General features: G+C 37.1%; 1 protein-coding gene across 2 annotated transcripts in view; it reads left to right on the forward strand.

Moving 5' to 3' along the window:
* The first annotated feature begins 3,261 nt into the window (after positions 1-3,261).
* Positions 3,262-23,148, forward strand: part of SLC30A6 (solute carrier family 30 member 6) — a 37,619-nt gene continuing 17,732 nt past the window's right edge. The window contains exons 1-8 of one of the 2 annotated variants that reach the window (XM_082852069.1): positions 3,262-3,275; positions 7,659-7,745; positions 12,863-12,947; positions 13,965-14,007; positions 15,963-16,028; positions 20,797-20,877; positions 21,350-21,385; positions 22,130-22,224. In XM_082852069.1, coding sequence (XP_082708195.1) covers positions 3,273-3,275; positions 7,659-7,745; positions 12,863-12,947; positions 13,965-14,007; positions 15,963-16,028; positions 20,797-20,877; positions 21,350-21,385; positions 22,130-22,224 — 496 coding nt within the window. In that variant the 5' untranslated portion in view covers positions 3,262-3,272. Of the gene's footprint in view, positions 3,276-3,536; positions 3,613-7,658; positions 7,746-12,862; positions 12,948-13,964; positions 14,008-15,962; positions 16,029-20,796; positions 20,878-21,349; positions 21,386-22,129; positions 22,225-23,148 lie in introns of those variants that run through there. The other variant, XM_082852070.1, reaches the window with a different exon arrangement.

Below are 23,148 nucleotides of genomic sequence, written 5' to 3' on the forward strand. Positions count from 1 at the left end.
TAGTAATTTTTTTAATTATTATTTTTTAAACTTTAATTAATTAATTTATTTTGGCTGCACTGGGTCTTAGTTGTGGCATGCATGCGGGATCTAGTTCCCCAACCAGGGATCAAACCCAGGCTCCCTGCATTGGGAATGCAGAGTCTTACCCACTGGACCACCAGGGAAGTCCCAATTTTAGTAATTTGAATCTTTTTTTTCTTGGTCTAGGTAAAGCTTTGTCAATTTTGTTGAAAATTGCAAAGAATCAATTTTTGGTTTTGTTTTCTCTTTTTTAAAATTAATTAATTAATTAATGTTTTGGCCGTGCAGCTTGCAGAATCTTAGTTCCCTGGGTCCCTGCAGTGAAAGCACAGAGTCCTAACCACTGTAACCACTGGACTGCCAGGGAATTCCCTCTCTATTGTTTTTCTATTCTCTATTTCATTTATTTCCTCTCCAAGCTTTATTTCCTTCTTTTTATTTTAATTTTTTGGCCGCATCACACAGCACATGGGACCTTAGCTCCCTGAGCAGGGATCAAACCCGTGCCTCCTGCAGTGGAAGTGCAGAGTCTTAACCACTGGACCACCAGGTAAGTCCTTTTATTTCCTTCTTTTTGCTTGAAGTTTAGTTTGCTCTTCTTTTTCTAGTTTCTTAAGATAGAAGGTTAGGTTATTGATTTGAGATCCTTCTTTTTTTAATACACGCATTTACAGCTATACATTTCCCTCTAAGAACTGCTTTTGCTGTATCCAATAAGTTTTGGTATGTTGAGTTTTAATTTTCATTCATCTCAACGTATTTTCTAAGTTCTCTTGTGATTTCTTCTTTGATCCATTGACTAAGTTTTTAAAATTTCCACCAGATGGGAGCATCCCAAATTTCCTTCTGTTATGGATTTCTAATTTCATTCCAGTATATTTGGAGAACATACTTTCTATGATTTTAATCCCTTTAAATTTATTGAAAATTATTTTATGGCCTAACAAATGTTCCGTCCTGGGAATGCTCCATATACACCAGAGAAGAATGTGTATTATGCTGTTGTTGGATGGTGTATTCTAGACATATGTAGGTCTAATAGGTATATAGTGTTGTTCAATTCTTCTGTTTCATTGTTGATCTTCTGTCTAGTTGTTTCCTATGATTTTATATCAATTACTCAATTCCCTGTATTAGATTTTTTTCTTCTTCTTAAAATAACTTGAGAGATTTATTTTTGCTACCTCTAAACCCTGTTATACTCATCAATAAGGAATTAGTTAAATATATTGATATTAAGGCACATGCCTATGATTGTATTCTCTAAGGTCACTAAAACTATATTCTAGAAAATTAAGACACGGGAAAAATGTCACAATACATCCTTACGTGAAGTAGGCAGACTATAAATAATATGTACTGTTTGATTCCAGTTTTGTTAAAATAAAAAAGACTGGGGCTTCCTTGGTGCCGCAGTGGTTGAGAGTCCGCCTGCCGATGCAGGGGACACGGGTTCGTGCCCTGGTCCGGGAAGATCCCACGTGCCGCGGAGCGGCTGGGCCCGTGAGCCATGGCTGCTGAGCCTGCGCGTCCGGAGCCTGTGCTCTGCAACGGGAGAGGCCACAACAGTGAGAGGCCCGCGTACCGCAAAAAAAAAAAAAAAAAAAAAAGACTGTAAAGAAACTTCAAGAATCAAGAATGGGGACTTCCCTGGTGGCACGGTGGTTAAGACTCTGCACTCCCAATGCAGGGCGCCCGGGCTGGATCCCAGGTCAGGGAACTAGATCCCACATGCAAGCCACAACTAAGAGTTCGCATGCCACAACTAAGGAGCCCACCTGCTGCAACTAAGACCTGGCACACCCAAATAAGTAAATATTAAAAAAAAAAAAAGAATTGAGAATGATTTGCTCAGGGTAAATGAAGCAATAATGTTCTAACTTGCCTTCTTGATTCTAATCCTGTCCAGAAGTAGCAAGTACTGAGTAGTTGGTAAGGCTTTAAAACTATGGTGTACAGAATTCCAGGTCCACCTTTGACTAGGTGTGTTACCTTGGCACACAACTTTCCAAGTAGAGGCTAACAACAGTACCTGTATCAAAGGGCTGTTATGAGGAGTAAATGAGATGATACATTAAGTTCTTAGTAATAGTGCTTACCACATAAGTGCTTAATAAATGTTAGCTATTATCTTCCATCTACAGTTCATTCTCCATACCACAGCCAAAATGTAGAAGGTCACTCCGTTGTTAAAACCATCCACTGGCTTCCGGTCTCAGAAAAAAAAAAAAAAACCAAGCTCTTTACCCCTAATTAGAAATTCCGACTTGATCTGGCCCCTGTTTATCACTTAGATCTTCTCTTTGTTTCTTCCCCTCAGGCACAACTCTCCAGACATACTTTCAGACATTCTTTCTGATCTTAAAACACCCTTGCTTGTTTTACTTATGTATTTGCATTACTTATTCTGCCTAGAAAAAACTTCACAGAAATACTTGCCATTTGGAAGTCAAATTTAATCTTCTTAGAGAAGCTTTCTCTGGCTACCTCTCTAAATTGGTGACCCAGTTACTCTCTATACCATTACCCTATTTTCTTTTTTTTTTTCCTATTTTCTAAATGGCACTACTTACCGATATATTTTAAAAATTTCCTTCTCCTACTTGTTTTGTCTCTTCTTACTAGAATATAATTTTCATGAAATCAGTACCTGATACACACGTACTACATATTCAATTTCTGTCCAATGAATTACATTTCGATGTGTTTTATTTTCCTTTTATAAAATAAAATTAATCTTATAGAATTGAAGTAGTATTTTAGGAAGCACAACACAGTAGTCCGTCATTAGTCGGCCTGAGTTCAAATTCAGCTACTACAGCAAACTAGATGTATGTCTCTGGGCAAGTTTCTTAATCCTGGTTCCTCACTTGAAAAATGGGAAAGTAATCTATTTCGTAAGGTATTGCAAAAATTAAATAACACAACATAGGTAAAAGCGCTTCAGGACTCAATGAAACTTTTCTAACATTACAAAGAAACCCTAATTGCTTCTTGACAAAGACCTCAGCGCGTACCTCTGCACCCACAACTCGGCAGGGAGCTGAAGAGTCGCTCTAGCCGCCACCTTCGCCTCTATAGAACGCAGGGGCAGCCGGGAAGGGGGAGTGGGACCCTGAGGCCGGTGTACGCACTTCCGCCCCCGCGTCGCTCGCAGCCAATCGGCCTCTGATGCCCAACCCCCTTCCGCTCTAGGGAAAAACCAGCTCCTAGGCCGTCTTCCGGCGGGAGCTGTGCCGCTCCTTATCATGGTGAGTTGGCCAGGGTTGTGAGGGTTTCTGTCGTAAATGATTCCTCTTATCCTTTCTGGTCCTGAAGCGGCCTTGAAATGCCTCAGCCACCCAGAGGTGGGGTCGTCGGACTTATGCTCGGGGTCCCCGGGAGGAGCGGCTGGCGTCCGAGAGCGTGCCACCAGAGCTCTGATGCTCCCTCGCTCCCTCACCCGGTTCCTTTGCTGTTCCAGACCCCGGCCCCGCTCCAGGCCAACCTTTCGGCTCTGGGCGAGTTTATGACTCTTCCCTGCAATGACATCCTTGATATAGAAATAAAAGTCTTTGCCAGTGTCAGCGACTACAACATCAACAAAAGGTCAGAAAACAAGTCCGCAGCAGCAACGACCGTATTAGTGATGCTTACAGTAGTGACGATAACACTGGTGAAAATAAAAGAGGATGGTTAGGGTATTGAGGCTGACGCCCCAGTCTCCAACTTGCCTTTATCGAGTGCGACAGCCGGGTATGGCAGCAGCTTTCAGAAGGCCAAAGACTGGCGAAAGTCAAGGTGTTGAAAGTGCCTCTTACTGCAGCTTATTTTTTGTATGCGTTTGTAGATCGCAATATACCTTATGGCTTTGGGGATATGGTATTTAAATTTTGTTAGAGGTGTTAGTCATTTTATTCCTTTAGAAATCAAGTATATAGCTCTCTGAATTTTATCTAAGGATAAGCAGTTGATTGTGATTTCAGTGTCAAAAGAGGTACACACCATTGTATCAGAAAATTCATGGGTCTCTTATTGATAGCCTGTATATGACAAAAGGACCACGTTTCTGTGCCCCAGCACTGTCACTCTGAGTTTTTTCCTTGAGTGGATATGGTCGAAAAAATGTCTTATTCACATATTTGAAAATATTTTCTAAATTTCCTGTAATCCTTCCTTTACATGCAGAAAGTGGGTAAAAATTTACTTTTTTTGCTGACCAAATAGCTGTGTGCTCCTTCAAAACATTCACCACTGTGTAGCCAGAGTTAAGTTTCTCAAACTTGACCATGCCACTCCCTTGCTTAAAATTCTTCCGTTTTTTTTTTCCTTTAGTCTGAAAGCTAAAGTCCTGTTTAGTATGGCAAGCAAAGATATCTGTAGTCTAGCTTCTTACTTTTACAGCCTCTTTTTACACATACATACATACATACACCATATTCCAGCTACAGTGAACAGCTTGCAGATTGTGCTCTAAGAATTAGACCTTTGCACCGAATTCATATATGCTCTTCTCTCGCCAGAATTGCTCTCCATTTCCTGTCTTGCCATCCTTATCAGTATAACCCTTAACATGTCCTTTAGTCTCTTTCATGAGCCTTTCTGCCATGTCTAAACATCCTATTAAGTGCCTCCTTTACGCTCCTGTGAGGGTGCTTTTTACCAGTAACATCTGGTGCATTTTACCAGACTATGTTAAAGTTGTGTATTCACTTGTCTTTCTCACTTCCTAGGCTGTAAGCTTTTTGAGAGGAGGACCTATGTATTCACTCTGATCTCCCCAGAGCCTTTTGTACAGTGCCTGGCCCAGAGGAAGTTTTCAATAAATATCTGTTTTATAGAACACTGAATAAGTAACCATGGCAGTAAATTTTTATGCGTGAAACATTAGTAATAAGGGAAATAGTAGCATTTAAGTTTTATTTTTAAAGTTACCCATTATGTATTATTTATTAATAACATGCTATGTGCAAAACGTAGTGCTTTCTTAGAATATGTCAAGGAAATATAGCCCTTGTCATTAGTGAAGTTACTAAAAAATTAACTTACCATGCAAGATGACAAGATGAAGGCTAGCCTGTGGTTCATTACAAAGCAAGTGGCATAAAAAACTCTATAGTTTGAATAATCTAATAAGGCTTCATGTAGGAAGTGAACCAGTAAACTTAGCACTTTGTCCCTTACTCCAGTACTCTTAATCTACTATTCATTACTCTCATTTGGATGAGGAAACAGAGAGGTCAGGTAACTTGCTAAGTGCTTCAGGGCTATTAGTGCTTGGATTAGATGAGTCTGGCCTTTTTACTCTAGAATGGTATGAGATCTCATGAGAGATCTCATACTTGTCTCATGGGATCATGAGACAAGGAGAACAGCAGTTTAATTGGAGTTGAGGATTCTTATCTGGAGCAAGAGGAAAAAATGGAAAGAAACTGAGGCTAACTCATTGAAGGCATTGAGTTCCAAGTTGTAAAATTTGAAGTTTATCCTGATAGCAGTGGAGAGCCAATATAATTTTGGAAAGAGTGACGTGAAAATTAGGATTTTTGTGGGTTTTCCCCCACTATCAGAATGGCATCAGAAATGGCCCTCTGCCTTTTAGAAACCTTATTGATTGTCTTAACCTGAAACTATTTTTAAAAATATTTTTATTTATTCATTTGTTTGCGCTGGGTCTTGGTTGCGGCGTGCAGGATCTTTAGTTGCGGCATGCGAAGTTTTAGTTGCAGCATGTGGGATCTAGTTCCCTGATCAGGGATCGAACCCAGGCCCCCAGCTCGGAGTCTTAGCCACCGGACCACCAGGGAAGTCCTTTAACCTGAAACTTAAAGTAACTGAAATAATTTAAAATGGGCTGAAGTTAGAAGATATTCAAGGATACCAGTATTAAGTAGAATTTATCTTTGGGACCAAAATATCCGCACATAATTCTTTAAGACTACAGTATGTTTGTTGACATTAGCATTTATTAACATCCCAGGTGAAAATAGCATACTGTTCCTTTTCAACTGAATTGGTTTAGCAGAGCCTTAGGGTTATACATATACACTGGTCTTTATTTGGATATGAAAATTAGTTGCACGTTTTTCATGATGCTTTATTTTTACATTTTTAAAAATATTTTTTACTTTAACTTTTTATTGTGGAAATTTTCATACATACACAAAAGTAGAGAGAATATAATATAATGAGCCCCCATGTAGCCATAACTTGGCCTCGACAGTTATCAACATTTTGCTGTTTTTGTTAATGCCAGATTTCTAGAGCTCAGCCTATTTTCTGCCTTTCCTGAGTCTAAACATAATGCAACTAATGACATGTAAAACTTGAAGAAATGGGATGTATCATTTTATAACTATTGAGATGTTTCTAGATGCTGACTATAGGAAAATCATACCTCTGCTTGAATTGGATCTGAAAGTTTTTCACATTTTTAATCTGTTAACTCCTAATTCCATTGCTATCTGTGGAGCTTCAGTGTTTGAATCAAATTGGCCAACTTTAATGGGGTAGAAATGTAGTATGGTTGTTATAGTGATTGTGGCCTTTACCATCTAAGAAAATGTTTTGTTAAAATTAAAATCCAAAAATTTAAGTACATGGCACTTAGCAATCAAATTATTATGTTTGACCCGTTGAAAATTGTGAAGGGTTTTTCTTCCCCTAGAAACAATTACTTTGCTTTTGTAATAACAAAGATTTTCACAGCTTATTTTTCCAGGGTGTTTTTTTGTTTTGTTTTTTGTATTGTATTCCCATCATGAAAGTGTAGTAAAATTGATCAATTTTTTCCCCTTTACAGCTTCTTGGTTTTATGTCCTATTAAGAAAAGTCTTCTCCACATACAAGATTATAAAATTACACATCCATGAGTTTCTTCAATTATTCTGTTGTTTTATATTTTGATTTTAAAATAATGGAAAATTAGAGTGAGTAGTAAGGATCCAACTTTACCTTTTTCCAAATACTATTTATTGAATAACTCATACTTTCTCCCACTGATACTGGATACTACCTTAATCACAGGCTAATTTCCTATGTGTGCTTGAGCTCTCCTTTATGTTAAGGCTTTCTTACATGGTTTCCTGAACTTGAGTATTAAATCCCACTGTAATCACCACTCAGTCTCTTCTCTCATTGGTAACCCCACTGCCGTGACCTTTCTCTGCTAGTACCATACCGTGTACTAGCAGGGACCATGGAAGCTAGCTAGGATGTCAGATACTTTGAATGCCTGAGAGAGAAACTCAGAGGTTTTCCTGTAATAATAGTTGCCAAACCTTTCATATATAAAGCTTTAATTAGGTAAATTGTAATAGTTTCTTTCCAATAAGGCTATTTGGCAAACTGGTTTCCTGGTTCAAAATTGCCTAATCCATTAAAAAAAAAAAGAGTTTGGTCTAGAGCTAAAATGCCTGGGTTTGAATTCCTGCTCAGCCATTACTAGCATTGTGTGCTTAGACAATTTACTAAAAATTGTTTCCACCACATAGATGATTGTGAGTCTTAAATAGGTAAATACATGCAAAATGTCTAGAATAATTGCTTGGGACATAATGAGCATTCAAGAAATGTTAGTTGTTATTACTATATCGCAGGAATGAAGAAGATTAGATACTTAAATGCTGATTTGTGTACTTTTGTTTGCTTTAAAGGGGACAATTCATCTCTTTAGAAAACCACAAAGATCTTTTTTTGGCAAGTTATTGCAGGAATTTAGACTTGTAGCAGCTGATCGAAGGGTAAGTTATTTTTATTCCTTAACCCTAATTTTAATTATTGCACAAACATAACATTGAAGAAAGGTAATTTTTAAGGCAAATAGAAATCACTCTTGATCCATCACATTGTTTTCATTTTTTTATGTTGGATAAGTAATTTTTAATGTAAAATTACAGAACTTTAGTATACAGTTGTTTTGCCTGGGAGGAAGCTAGGCTTTGGTTAGTTTTTATTCTAATTCTAAAGAATTTTGAAGAAAAATTGTTTGGTGATAGCCTTATGTTGTTAGTTTTTTTAGCAAATTAAGTGGGTGTGGTCTGAAGCCAAGTTTTCTCATTTTTAATGTAAGGCAGAAAAAATAAGTTATGCTTTGAGACTATAAATAGACAATTGATAGATACCCTTTTTGGTCACCAGTGTAGACCTTCTAATTACTATTCTGTTGTCATTGTTCTCATTATTGTCTTATACTGTAAGCTCCCTGAGGGCAGTGACTATGTCTCTTTTGCTCACTTTTTTTTTAAACATCTTTATTGGAGTATAATTGTTTTACAATGTTGTGTTAGTTTCTGCCATATAACAAAGTTAATCAGCTATACATATACATATATCCCCTCATTTTTTAATAGAAGTACAAAATAAGCACCCAGCAAATACTTGATGAATTTTAAATAATCCTAGCTTCAATGTAACATAATAAGCAGTAGCAATGATATTGACCACGTATTACAATACTAAACTAAAGACTTCTTTTCTTTGTTTTTTACCACTATATCTCCTGTTTCTAAAACTTTGGGATATGGTCAAAACTCATTAATTCTAGTATTTGGAAATATTATCATCTCTGAATGTTAAACTCTGAGAGCCATGGGTAGGAAATTTATCTGCTTCTTTTGTATTTAGTCATTTAGGATGATCTCTTTTTAAAAAAACAAAAAATTATTTATTTATTTGGCTGCATCAGGTCTTAGTTGTGGCACACAGGATCTTTTATTGCGGTGTGCGGGCTTAGTTGCCCCATGGCATGTGAGATCTTAGTTCCCCAACCAGGGCTCTAACTTGAGTCCCCTGCATTGGAAGGTGGATTCTTAACCACTGGACCACCAGGGAAGTCCTTAGGATGATCTCTTGAGAACAGATAGTTATAGCTTTATGATGTTGATGGAAAGCAACTATATTGCAGGAGGAAGCAGCAAGTTCTTTAACAGTACACTTCATTGAAGCATAGTATACCACAGAATAGGTAGTAGGAACAAAACGAGTATAGGAACACCTGAATTGTACAGATAACCTCTATCATAATTTAAATCTTAAGAGGTACACCTGGCTTATCTCTTCATTGCTTTTCCTGTCTTAGTTCTTGGTGATTTCATATTTCACGTGGAAGATCCTTACCTCTCAGTTCCTCACCACAAATAACCTTGTCCTGTATCCCTCCCAACCATCCACTCCTATGATCATACCATAAACCTTATCATTTGTAATAACTATATCCTCCCATTGTCTCAATTTAAGCATTTTACTCATCAGTCACTATCTCTTGTCTTTCCAGTTCACTCCTATTACTAGGGCCTCCAGTCCTTTACTCTGCTATATTTTCACTATTTTTCACCTCTCTTATCCTCATTTACTTACTTATCAATTTAGATTCTCTGGTCCATCATTTTCATTTTCTTGCATATGCCTTCAACTCCTTTGTGCCCCTCTTCTGTCTATCATACTTCCTTGGCAAATCCTTAACCTCATTAAGTCCACTTTTTTCCTACTCTGTACCTGCATGCAAGCAACAGAATGTAGCCTTAAAAAAAACACAAAACCATGCTGACTGGTCTCACTTTAAATTCATGATCAAGTATGCCATTAGTGTGGCCCATATTGTATGTTCCTAGTTTCTTCAGTTTCCAGTTTCCTAAGTGACAGTTTCATACCATTTTCTTTCACTTCTGTCCTCAAACTCCCATAAGCTTATTCATCCCCATTCTAACCTGTTCATCTTGCTTCCTGTTTCGCTGAGGGAAAAGAAGTAATCAGGAGAAAACTTCCGCATCCTGTCATTAGCATATCTACCAACACTCTGCCTTCCCTCCTATTTTGTGAATGAACTGTCTGATCTGCTATATAAGGCCAATTCTTCCACTGTTGCCTACTCAAAGACAGCATTTCTATAATGGTTCCTTCTGTCTCTTGCATTGTTGTTCCTTCTTGAATCATTCTCCTTCTCCTTCTTGCGTCATAATTACATGCCATATATTGCACTCTCAGCTACTGCTTCCTTTCTCTGCTTCCTCTTATACAAAAGTACGTAGAAGAATTGTCTTTACTCTCTTTGTTCACTTTCTCTCCTGCCTGTTTCTATTAAACAAAACCAGTCTGATTCTAGTCCCCACTTATCCACAGAAACAGCTTTTACAAGGTAACTAATAACTTCTGTGTTGCCAAAAGCAATGGTCATCCTCATTTCCCATCTTATTTGACCTTCAGTGGCATTTGACGAAAAACAGTCTCTTGCACCTTAAAGCAGTTTTATTCATTTGAACTCTGAAATGCCACTCTTGATTTTCCTCCTACTTACTTGGCCATTATTTTTAGTCTCCTTTCTTACTTTCCTCTCATCTTTCTGACCTCTTTAAGTTTTGGAGTGTCCCAGGGCTTATGGAGCTCTGGCCTCTCTTGTTTACTTTCATTACCATATGCTGATGACCCTATATTTATATCTCAGTCCCTATCTTCTTCCCTACCTCCAATTCCTATATATAATGGACTTCTCAACATTTTCACCTGGATATCTAATAGGCATCTCAAATTTAGTATGATCAAACCTGAACTTTGATTTTCTATCACTCCTTCACTACATGGCTCAGGCCAGAAACCTTGGAGTCACTTTTACCAATCTCTCCCTCACTCCTCACATCTGCTTTATAAGTAATTCTTGATGGCTCTATCTTCAGTATAATACTCAGAATCTGACTCTTTTTTTTTTTTTTTTTTTTTTTGCGATACGCGGGCCTCTCACTGTTGTGGCCTCTCCTGTTGCGGAGCACAGGCTCCGGACGCGCAGGCTCAGCAGCCATGGCTCACGGGCCTAGCCGCTCCGCGGCATGTGGGATCTTCCTGGACCGGGGCACGAACCCGTGTCCCCTGCATCGGCAGGCGGACTCTCAACCACTGCGCCACCAGGGAAGCCCAGAATCTGACTCTTAACACCTTCCTACCACGTTCAAAGCCACCATCATTTCCCACATGGTTTATTGCAATCACATTCTAAATGGTCTTCCTACTTTCATCCTTGCCCCTATGCAGTATATTCTACATAGGGTAGCTGAATGAGCTTTTTAAAATGAAGCCTAAGTCACTTTCCATCTCATCTGGAATATATCCCAATTCTTTTCCTGGCATCCATGACACTACTTGATGTAGCCCCAGACTCCCTCTCAGCTCTCTTGTCTAACTGTCCTCAGCCGTTCTTCTATCTCAAAGAATTTGCACTGTGGTTCCCATTTTCTCTCCCAGATATCTGCATGCTTAGCACCTTTGCCTCTTTCTGATTTCTGGTCACATGTCGCCTTACCAAAGGAGTCTTTTCTGACCACCCTATCTAGAAGAGCAGCTCTTCCATGTCTTCCATTTACTGTGTTCTTACTGTATTTTTTCTTTTAGCACTTATCACCACCTGACCTTATATATTTGCTTATTGTCTGTCACCTCACCTGGATTATAAGGTCCGTGTTTTGTTCACTGCTGTATCTCCAGTGCCTAGAATAGTGTCTGTTACAAAATAGATACTCAAATATTTGTTGATTAATAGCTTGATTCAGCATTAGAACTGCATGCATTAAATGCTTTATCCTCCTTTTCTGACTGCTGTTGAATCCCTGTCCTGACTAGACCCCATATCCAGTCATTTCATTAATGTTCTCACTAGTATTAGAGTCCCTTGTCTTGTTAACCTATCATATCAGTTCTCAGGTCTCTAACATCCCTATCTCACTTGCTTTTCTGGTTTTGCTCGTGGGTGTAGAGGAAGTTCCACAATGGTGTCTACCATAAATTCATGTTGGTAATTATTGTTCTTCTTTTTGATGATTCAATAGTATATTCACCATAACATCTATTCTGCAGATCCTCTTCTAGATTTAAGTTTCCAGTGCTACTTTATCATATCCCCTAATTTTAGAAAATGGCCTTGCGTCTTCCTTTCAAGACTGTTACCTCTGTGTTACATCACTGTCATTTCTTTCTGCCTTACAAGTTCTCTTTCTCTTCCGTTACCTTCTTACCCTTCTCACTTTCTCACGGGTGGTGTTCTTCCTTTCTAGACCTACACCTTTCATCTGTATTGTAAAACCATTCTATCCCATACCATACTTGACCTTAGCAATTACATGTTTAATTTTAACACCTCAAAATAACTACCTTTTCACTAATTTATTTCATCTCTACTTTCAAACAAGCATAGGTCTCCCTTTATAGGGAGAGGAGCAGAACAAAAATAAAAAACAGTTCACTTGATCTCTTCTTCCTTTATTTTTAGAATGCTCTTCCTCCTCCCTCTAAATCCTAGCTATTTCAAGGTGTATCTCAGATCCTCCCTTTTCTGTGAACTTCTAAACTGTGGTAATCTTCCCCTCTTTTGCAGTCCTATTTCATACAATTTACTTGGTAAATAACCAAGTACTGCTCTTTTTTGGTGGGTGGGTGGGCAGGGTAACTTTATTTTGATGTACCATCAAACGTACAGAAATGTTATGAGTATAAGGAACTCCCTTATACCATTTATTCAGATTCATCAATTGCTTTACATTTTGCCCCATTTGTTTTTATCATTGTCTCTACATGTTTATGGAGACAAAATTATATTCAAATGTCAGTATATTTTCTCAACTATTTGAGAGTTTGTGTGTCAGAATTTATTTTCTCTAGAATAATTCCCCTTCTAGAATTATTCGTTTAGGCTTATATATTATAATAGTAACTTGTTTGATGATAATTTTGGTAGTTTTAGAAAATGTGGCACTTCAACTTTTTGAAACAAGTTGTGCTTATTCCTTTGAATATTAGAGTATGAATCACAGCAACTTGAATGGACCCAGAGAAGTTGTCAGCATTGTACAAATAAGAATGATTTTCTTTTTCACAGTCCTGGAAGATACTGCTCTTTGGTGCAATAAACTTAACATGTACTGGCTTCCTGCTAATGTGGTGCAGTTCCACTAATAGTATAGGTATGTCACTATTCTTATTTTTAGGAGTTAATTATTTCACTTTTATTGTTCTCATAATAAATAAAGGTATGTCTTCCTTTACATAGAATATATTATTCTGAACTATAACTCAAAAGATTTAAATCAGAAAATCTATTCCAAAAGTACTTTGTAAACTATAAAATTTGGTTCAGTTGTTAGGCATTATCTAAAATGAGCTTTTTTTAAAAAAAAATTTAAATCTATTTGAAAAACTAAGATTTCTTTTTATTTTTTAATTGAGGTATTGATTTACATTATTATATTAGTTTCAGGTATACAGCATAGTGATTCAGTATTTTTATAGATTATACTCCACTAAAAATTATTGCAAAATAATGGCTGTAATTCCCTGTGCTGTACAATTGATCCTTGTTGCTTATCTATTTTATACATAGTGGTTTGTATATCTTAATCTCTTACCCTTATCTTGCCCCTTTCCCACTGGTAACCACTAGTTTGTTTTCTATACCTGTGAGTCTGTTTTATAAATAGTGCTGCTGTGAACATTGGGGTGCATGTATCTTTTTTGTGAGATTTCCTTTTAATGTGAGAGATTAGTTCTTCAATTTATGTAGTGTATAAATAAAATTTTATGATTTATTGAGTTTTCCTTGAAAAGGGAAATCTAATATTTTTCTTGTGTCATGACGCTTATGTTTTTATTTACCATTATTTTCATCCTGCTATTTTAAAAATACATTTAAAATAGTACTCCGATGACAGAAGGAGGCAAAAAATTGATCTCAGGACTTTTGAGCATATACTGCTTCATTTTTTCCTGATGGAGAAATCAGGTTCTAAAGTAAGCGTTTGTATTAACCAACTTTGGCTACATGTATTAGTCAAATTTACCAAATAATTGCCAACATATGAGATTAATCAGTGACTCATGTTTTCCGGTGATGGATGTCCCTGTTATGAACAGTTTTGGTGATTTGCTGTATTTCCTAACAATGATTCAGTAACATTTTAATCAGTCTTTTTGTTGTTTTGCAGCTTTAACTGCCTATACTTACCTGACCATTTTTGATCTTTTTAGGTAAGTTTTAAAAACGCTCCTTAATGTTTTTACTTCCTTCCTTCCTTCCTTACCTATTTACTTATTTATTTATGGCTGTGTTGGGTCTTCATTGCTATGCGTGGGCTTTCTCTAGTTGTGTCAAGTGGGAGCTACTCTTCATTGCGGTGCGCGGGCTTCTCACTGCGGTGGCTTCTCTTGTTGCAGAGCACCGGCTCTAGGCGTGAGGGCTTCAGTAGTTGTGGCATGCGGGCTTAGTTGCTCCATGGTTTGTGGGATCCTCACAGACCAGGGATCGAACCTGTGTCCCCTGCATTCGCAGGCAGATTCTTAACCATTGCGCCACCAGGGAAGTCCCCTCCTTAGTGTTGTGTTGGGTTTTTTTTAAATTAATTAATTAATTTATCTTTAGTTGCACTGGGTCTTCGTTGCTGTGTGCAGTCTTTCTCTAGTTGCGGCAAGCAGGGGCTATTCTTTGTTGTAGTGTGTGGGCTCTCATTGCAGTGGCTTTTCTTGTTGCAGAGCACAGGCTCTAGGCGCACAGGCTTCAGTAGTTGTGGAATGCAGGCTCAGTAGTTGTAGCTTGTGGGCTCTAGTGGGCTTTAGAGCGCAGGCTCAGTAGTTGTGGCACATGGGCATAGTTGCTCCGTGGCATGTGGGATCTTCCTGGACCAGGGCTCAAACCCGTGTCCCCTGCATTGGCAGGCGGATTCTTAACCACTGTGGTACCAGCGAAGACCCTTCTTAATGTTTTGAAGCTAATAAGGAATTTGTTATCAACTATATATACTTCATTTGAAAAACAGAAAAGAGACCTCCAGAATGCTTCCCCAGTGTTTTACTCCTGACCTTGATTGGTGGTTAAATGGGTGTTTTTTTTCTATTTGTTAAAATGTACATATGTGCTTTATGCACATTTCTGTGTAAATGTCCTATTTTGAATAAAACGATAAAATTAAACTAAAAAAAAGGTTTGTTGCACTGAATTTATGAAGTTTTCTTTACTTAAAGGAAAGTTATCTGTGAAATAAGTAAAATTATCAACATGGACCATATGTACAAATAATAATTAGAAGATATGCTGGAAGAAAATACCCCATTTATATAGCAACAGAAAAGATAATACCCAGACTTTAGGTCAGGTGCCTACCTGTAGATGAGTCAGCTATGACCAGGGAGCAGGAACACATAAGAACATACTAGTTCCCACTGTAACCATGTGGGTGTGAAAAGAAATGAGGGATGTTAATAACTGCAAAGTATATATGTAATTGTGAGCTAGAGAGACGACCTATTGGCTCCTGCTTTGGGGACCTTTCATATTTCCAAATAAAGGTTGCAGAATGCTTAGACCATATGTCTCCAAGATCCGTGCCGTAGAAGTATGTTATAGGGATGTCTTTTTCATCAGTCACATAACTAAATCTTCTTGATTGGTCTAAAACAGATAGTTATTACCTGAATTTCACACTGTAGTAAGTTGTTTTAGAGTGAATCTCCACTAAGAAAGTAACCATAACTTTATCCCATCCAGAATGTTGTCAAGGTGTTATTAATATTTAGTTTAACTTTTAACAGAGATTAAATAAAGTTTATTAAAGTTAAAATGTATTGTATATGCCTAGAATCAAGTAAATTGCACTTATTATTACTGTGTCATTTTTTGCAGGCTCAGTTATGGAAACCATTTAGGGCGGATAACTTTCTGAGTAGAGAAACTATGGGTCTAGGTTCTATTAGTTCTATTATTAGTGTCTTAATGGTATATCATAACTTCTTTCAGTTTCTCCCCATGTTAAAACTCACATTAGGGTGCTTATTGTGATTAGATTATAAATTATTAGAATAACTTGTTGTTAGTTTAGTCTGCAAACACTGTTAACTTTTAGCAATTTAGTTATTCTGAAAGCTAAATTTCTTTCTGTAAGTCCTCTAGTTCTAGTTCTAATGCTAAACTTATTTTCCTTTTTACTTAGTTTAATGACATGTTTAATAAGTTACTGGGTAATGATGAGGAAACCTAGCCCTGCCTATTCATTTGGGTAAGTTCAAATTATTTTATTTTCTGCTAACTTATCGCTATTAAAGTAGTAGTTATACCAGGCAGTAAAGAGCTAGCTAGAGTACTTGTAGAAAATAAATGCTGCCTGTTTAGTGGAATAGTGATCAGATAGTGAAAGTAGATAAAAAAACATCTTCCAAGAGGATTCTAGATAAGGAACATGAATGTTTAAATTTAAATCATATTAAAGTAAAATGTTCACATTAGTTTTTTTCTATTTTATAAAACAAATCTTACATAAATTGTTCATTTTAAGTTCTTTAATATTTTGGTAATCTCTTATTCCAGTTAGAGAAAGTACAAAGGATTTTCATGTATGTATCTTCTAGATGTTAAAGTAAGTGGGATATAGTTTAACATTAATGCAGCGGTAGAGATGTATTTTTATCTTAAGACTGTATTTGTGACAGCAATGAACTGACAAAGATTTTGAGATTTCTGTTTCTATAGTTTAGAAATTACTGAAAGTTAGAAAATAATCTTTTATATCAGAGGATTTTTTAAAATATGTTAGAAAAAATGAGTTCTTTTCAGATTCAAGGAAACAACTTGAAAGAAGAATTTAACTTTGGTGAAGAAACTCTTGGACAAAACTTACCTTTCTTCTCCACCATACCATTTATTGGGATTATATTCTTTTGAACAAAATCAGGTTTTACTTAAATAATGGGACAAAGTAAACATGAAATTTTAGTGCAAAATGAAGATATTTATAAGTGTCACTGAAATTTGATAGAGTTGGATTGATATGATAATCATTTGTAAAGGCTTTTGGTTGTAAGTGACAGAAATCTATCTCAAACTAGTTTGGGGGAAAAATGTTAATTTACATAACCAAAGTGTGGGAAGACTGAGGTAAACTGGTATAGGTACTAGAACACTCAGGACATTGTCTTTCTCTTACCTCAAAAGGCCTGCTTTTCTCTGCATGTCAGTTTCAGTTTCTCAGACCACTTTTCTCCACTATCCTGGAATGATAACTTGTAGCAAAACTTTGAACCTTCTCACCTTCATCCTTGAGACGAAAGGATTCCCCAGCTATAGAAAATAGTGAGAAAGAACTATTGGTTGGTCCACCTTGGTATAGATGTTAGTCTTTAGATCAGCTCCTGTGGCCAGGAGACAAGGTCACATAAGGACAAGACAGCTCCCATTTTGGCCTAGTTGCTTAGAGTGAATAGGAAAAGAGGGAGCAATCAAATATAATTGCAGTCAGTCACATAGCTTGAAGTATCATCTATATTTAATAATTCCAAAATTCAGTTCTCCAGCACTGAGATTTATCTCATGTCATGTTACCTTCGTGCCAGGTTCACATGGATGTCTAATTCATGTCTTAAATTCAAGCTAGGATTCTTGTTTCTTCCCCCCAAATCTGTTCCTCTGCAGTTTTTCACATCTTAGCAAATACACTACCACTCAGTTGCTCAAGTAAAATCATTGATTATTCTCTCATCACCCACATTTATCCATGAGCAGGTTATGTCAAGATAACTTACGAACACATCCAGAATCTGTCCTTGCCCCCGTTTCTATCTCCACTACTACCATCCTAACCAAACTACCTTCATTTCTTGCCTTAACCAATGTCTTGCATCCTAACTGGTCCCCATGGTTCTGCTTTTACCCCCCTTCAGTCCATTCTCCATATAGAAACCAGTGTTTTTTTGGGATTTTTCTTCAGTGTTTTTTTTCTTTTTAAGCCTAAATCATGCTATCATTCTACTTCTTAAAACCATCCAGTTGTTTCCTGTCATACTTAGAATAAAATCCTGACCCCTTTCCTCGTTTACAAAGACCTTATATGATTTAGACCCAGCCTACTTCTTTTCAAGTTACCACTCTCATGCCGTCTATACCACACTGTCTTTCTTTCCGTAGTTTGAACACATCTTATTCCTGCTTTAGGGTCTTTATACAAACTATTCTATCTCCTGGAAATGCTCTTCACTTGATTCTTACGAGATTAGCCCCGTTTTGTTATTCCAATCTTAATGTCACTAAATGCTAATGTCATTAAGTGACTGGGCCCAATCTAAAATGGATTCTAAAATAGATCACCTAGTTAGCTTCTTGTCACATCAGACTGCTATAATTCTCTGTATAGAACTTATAAATTAATTTTTCAAAATTTATTTATTTAATTTATTTTTGGCCGTGTTGGGTCTTCATTGCTGTGCGCGGGTCTTCTTTAGTTGCGGTGAGTGGGAGCTACTCTTCGTTGCGGTGCGTGGGCTTCTCATTGCGGTGGCTTCTCTTGTCGTGGAGCACGGGCTCTAGGCACACGGGCTTCAGTAGTTGTGGCCTTGCGGGCTCTAGAGCACAGGCTCAGTAGTTGTGGAGTACGGGCTTAGTTGCTCTGCAGCATGTGGGATCTTCCTGCACCAGGGCTCAAACCTGTGTCCCCTGCATTGGCAGGCGGATTCTTAACCACTGTGCCACCAGGGAAGCGCAATTAATTGTTTTGTTTTTTTTTGTCTTCCCCTTTAAAATATAAATTTCTTGGTAGCAGGGACTGTAGCTTGTTCTGTCTTATATCCTTGTGCAGTTTGATGAATTTTAACAAATAAATATACTTGTGTAACTACTATCTAGATAATGATATAAAGCATTACAAGTTCTCCCAAAGCCTCCTTTAATGACTTAATGTTAAGTCAGAGTCAAACCCTGAGAAAAGTAACCAGTATTCTGATTGCTGTCATTGCAGATTCTTGTTGCCTGTTTTTGAAGTCATATAAATGGGATACAATATATATATCATCATATAGCAGTAGCTCATTCTTGTTCATTGCTCTAATATTCCATTATGTGAATATATCAAAATTTGTTTATATGTTCAGCTATTGAAAGGAATTTAGTTTTTTTTTTTTTTTAATTTTTTTTTTGCAGCACGCGGGCCTCTCACTGTTGTGGCCTCTCCCGTTGCGGAGCACAGGCTCCGGACGCTCAGGCCCAGCGGCCATGGCTCATGGGCCCAGCCGCTCCGCGGCACTTGGGATCTTCCCGGACCGGGACACGAACCTGTGTCCCCTGCATCAGCAGGTGGACTCTCAACCACTGCGCCACCAGGGAAGCCCTAGGATTTTTTTTTATTAATTCATTTTATTTATTTTTGGCTGTGTTGGGTCTTTGTCGCTGCGCACGGGCTTCCTCTAGTTGCAGCAAGCGGGGCTACTCTTCGTTGCAGTGCACAGGCTTCTCATTGCGGTGGCTTCTCCTGTTGCGGGGCACAGGCTCCAGGCACGCAGGCTTCAGTAGTTGTGGTGAAAGGGCTCAGTAGTTGTGGCTCACGGGCTCTAGAGCGCAGGCTCAGTAGTTATGGTGTTCGGGCTTGGTTGTCCCGCGGTATGCGGGATCTTCCCGGACCAGGGCTCAAACCTGTGTCTCCTGCATTGGCAGGCGGATTCTTAACCACTGCGCCACCAGGGAAGACCTGGAATTGATTTTTGTGTATGGGTTGAGGTAAAGGTCAAGGCACATTTGCTTCTATATAGCCATTCAGTTTGATAAAACACTATTTATTGAAAAAAATTATTCTTTATTACTTTTATGTGCTACTTTTTTATTAATCAAGTGACCTTGTATGTGTTTGTTTCTGGATTCTCTTTTCTATTTGGTATATTTGTCTATCCTTGAATTAGTTCCATAGTGTGTCAATTACTGTTGTTTTGAAATCTTGGTTATCTGGTAGTGTAAATCTTCCAGCTTTGTTCTTTTTCAGATTGTCTTTGCTTTCCTACACCATTTGCATTTCAATACACACTTTAGTATCAACTTATGAATTACCACAAATAATGTTGCTACATTTACATACCGTGTTTTTCATACTCTCCTATAACCCACTTTTTTTCATTTCCATCCTTCCAAGTCAGTAAATACATTTCTTTTATATTTGTAATAATGTGTAATGGTATGTTGTTGATTCCAACATTTTTCTATTATAAATAACAATGTGATGAATGTCCTTTATTATTTTATTATCTCCTGAATATTCTGAATTCTGTACCACCTAGAATTAAATCAACTCATTTGAGGGAAAAAACAACTAATATGATGAACATCGTTAATTATTTTATTATCATTTCTGAAGATAATTATTTCCTTGAGAAATTTTAAGCATATATACTTACAGGTGTTGAATGCCATTAAACTATGTGCAGTGGGAGAAACTAAGATAAATAAGACAACAGCCCTTGGCCTCCAGCTGATAGCTTAGGGATTATAAGACATATTCAGTTAACCGTAATTGTGTGTAGATAGGAGAGGCAGTGTAGTAGTGGTTAAAATCATGAACTCTAGAGCCAGAGTGTCTGAGTTTGAAAACCTGACTCCTTCACTTGCAAGCCGTATGTAACTAAACAGTTACTCTTCCTCTTTGGGGTTCAGGTTCCTTATCTCTTTTTTAAAAAAAAAAAGTGGATAAACTAACCCTCATAAGGATTTAGATGAGGTAATATGTTAAAAACTTCGACCAGTGTCTGACACAAGAGGGGTCAATTAAGTGCTGTTATTATAATAATGGTTATTTCTAGAAAATAAAAGCCCTAAGGAGTATATGTTGTACAAATAGGCACTCCTTTTAAAATCTGTGATGTTCATTGTTTATTGTCATTCTAGAAATTGTAGTCCTTTTTAACAGCGTTTGGATTATAGTAGGCACATGTATAGTGAGTGAATGAATGTGTTCTCGAGATACTAGTTTGCGAATTGAAAGAATTAGGCTGATTTGATTAATTTTCCAATTTCAGATTTGAAAGATTAGAAGTCCTGGCTGTATTTGCGTCCACAGTCTTGGCACAATTGGGAGCTCTCTTTATATTAAAAGAAAGGTACATTTGTATACAATGTTACTGTCACTGCAAATTCTACCTATGCCACCTTTGGGAATATGAAAGAATACAGTGAGACACGTCGGATTGGAAGGGTACAAATAAAATGAGCAGTGCTGGAGTTTTGATAGTACAATTTCTTCATGTTTCAGACTTTTCTCCCTTCCTTTCACCCTTCTTTTATTACCTTCTTTGATGCTACTAAATTTAGTCATAGGTGTGAATGAAAGGAAAGGATTCACACAGACATGTTTTAATGCTTAGTACAAACGCATTGAAACAGGTTTGGTAGAGAAAGATTGAATTACACCTTGAGGATAATTTGTGGGTCTACTTGTCTCATCACTACTAATAATCAACAGTTGGTTATCATATTTTAAAAGTTTTGTGAATTTATTAATTATATATTTAATAAAGTCTTATAATTTTATAATTTGTAGGACTTATTTAATACATTATTTCCTTCTTTTAGTGCAGAACGCTTTTTGGAGCAGCCTGAGATACACACGTGAGATTCTGCTTTTGACATAACATATAATTTACTATTGCGTTTGATTCCCAGTTATTAATTGATATGTTATTAAATAGTGGTTACTTTGGCCAATATCAGAGTTCAGAGTGTGGTAATATATATTTCATTGATATTTCACAAGCAAAATCCCCAAATCCCAAGACTCCCTCTTTTCACCCTTAACTGTTCCCAAGCCCTTAAATTTTTATACTGAACAGGAAGGCCTTTCTGCCCTGATTTTGGGTCCCTCGGTATTTCTAGGCCCAGGTCAATATCCTAAGCCAGCCCCATCTGGTCTTCTGTAATTTAAGATTGGATCCTCCAGGTCTTTTAGTAGCAGCTGTAGAAAAGATGGAATTGCTATTATTTACAACATAGTGGCCAACTATGTGGACTTTACCTATTCTGATCAGTTTAATTCAGGACAGTCTGACCCGGCCAGTGGACTGTAAACCAAATACCATTAGCATTTCTAAAAATTTATAACAGCAATTACCTGTAAGAAGATACTGTTAATGCTAAGAGTCTTTTTTTTTTTTTTTTTTTTGTCCTGTGTAAGGTGGAGCAACAGTAGACAGGACATTGGTCATGGGGCTAGAACCAAGTTCAGATTCTGGCTCTGCAAATACTAAACCATTGAAGCAGACCAGTCTGCCTTCCCATCTCTTAGTCTCTCTACATGCTGAAATTACGTATTGACATTACCAAGAAAAAAATAATCATGAGTGTTGTTTTTTTCAGGGGAAGATTATTAGTTGGTACTTTTGTGGCTCTTTCTTTCAACCTGTTCACAATGCTTTCTATTCGGAATAAACCTTTTGCTTATGTCTCTGAAGGTATGTTTTTATTTACCATTAATAAAAAACCAATTAACCTCTCATAAAAACAGGTCTTTTGTTTGTTTCGTTAATTCATAGATCAATGAGAAAGTATATCCTGAAGAGAAGAGAGGACTACCCCAAAGGTTCTAAAGTCTTTCTCTGAGCAAAAAATTATGAAACGGAATCTAATTATTACAAGCTTTAAAATAACATATTACTTAAAAACAGGCAAAACTGACTTATGTATTAAATTACATGCAGTAAAAAATTACATTTACCAAATAACATGAATGAGATTTTACATGTATAACCTACCTAAGAAAAGTTTATTGCAAGCTTTTTTTTTTTTTATTGCAAGCATTTTAGAAACATCAGTGTACATAGACTAGTTGCTATGCTCATTGCAAATAGTTGTATTTTGTTAATTAGATAAGTTCCCAGGAACTTCTCTTGGGCAATGGTGGGTAGGCATATATTTGAAAGTAGCAAAACTTTATTCCTTTTGATATATTCTTTTATTTTCAAGTCTTTAAAAATTCAGATAGACTTTTCACTCCAGTGGTCTAAATTATTGGCATTTTTCAATAATTTCAGTGTTTTGGAATCCCACTAACCTACAAAGGGTTAACCACTGATGGATGGAGAAGTGAGGTAAAAACAAAAGTGGGCTGTGTACACGGACCCACACACTTGTACTTTGAAGCAAAAATAGGTGAGGGTCTTTTTAGATCTCACTGACTTGAATACCAAGATAACCAAGGGAAGAAAGCTTTCTGAAATACCCATTCAGGTTTAAACAACTTCCTGAGTGTTACAAAGTATGAGTTGTATTTGTATGAATTAGAGTTTAAGAATTACTGCATGAACTAAAAAATTAAATAATGATATTTGTGATGACCAGAATTTTTTAGAAAAAACTTTATTAGAATAGTATAATGC

The sequence above is a fragment of the Leucopleurus acutus genome (assembly GCF_964270905.1).
Source record: "Leucopleurus acutus genome assembly, chromosome: 12".
Taxonomy (NCBI): domain Eukaryota; kingdom Metazoa; phylum Chordata; class Mammalia; order Artiodactyla; family Delphinidae; genus Leucopleurus; species Leucopleurus acutus.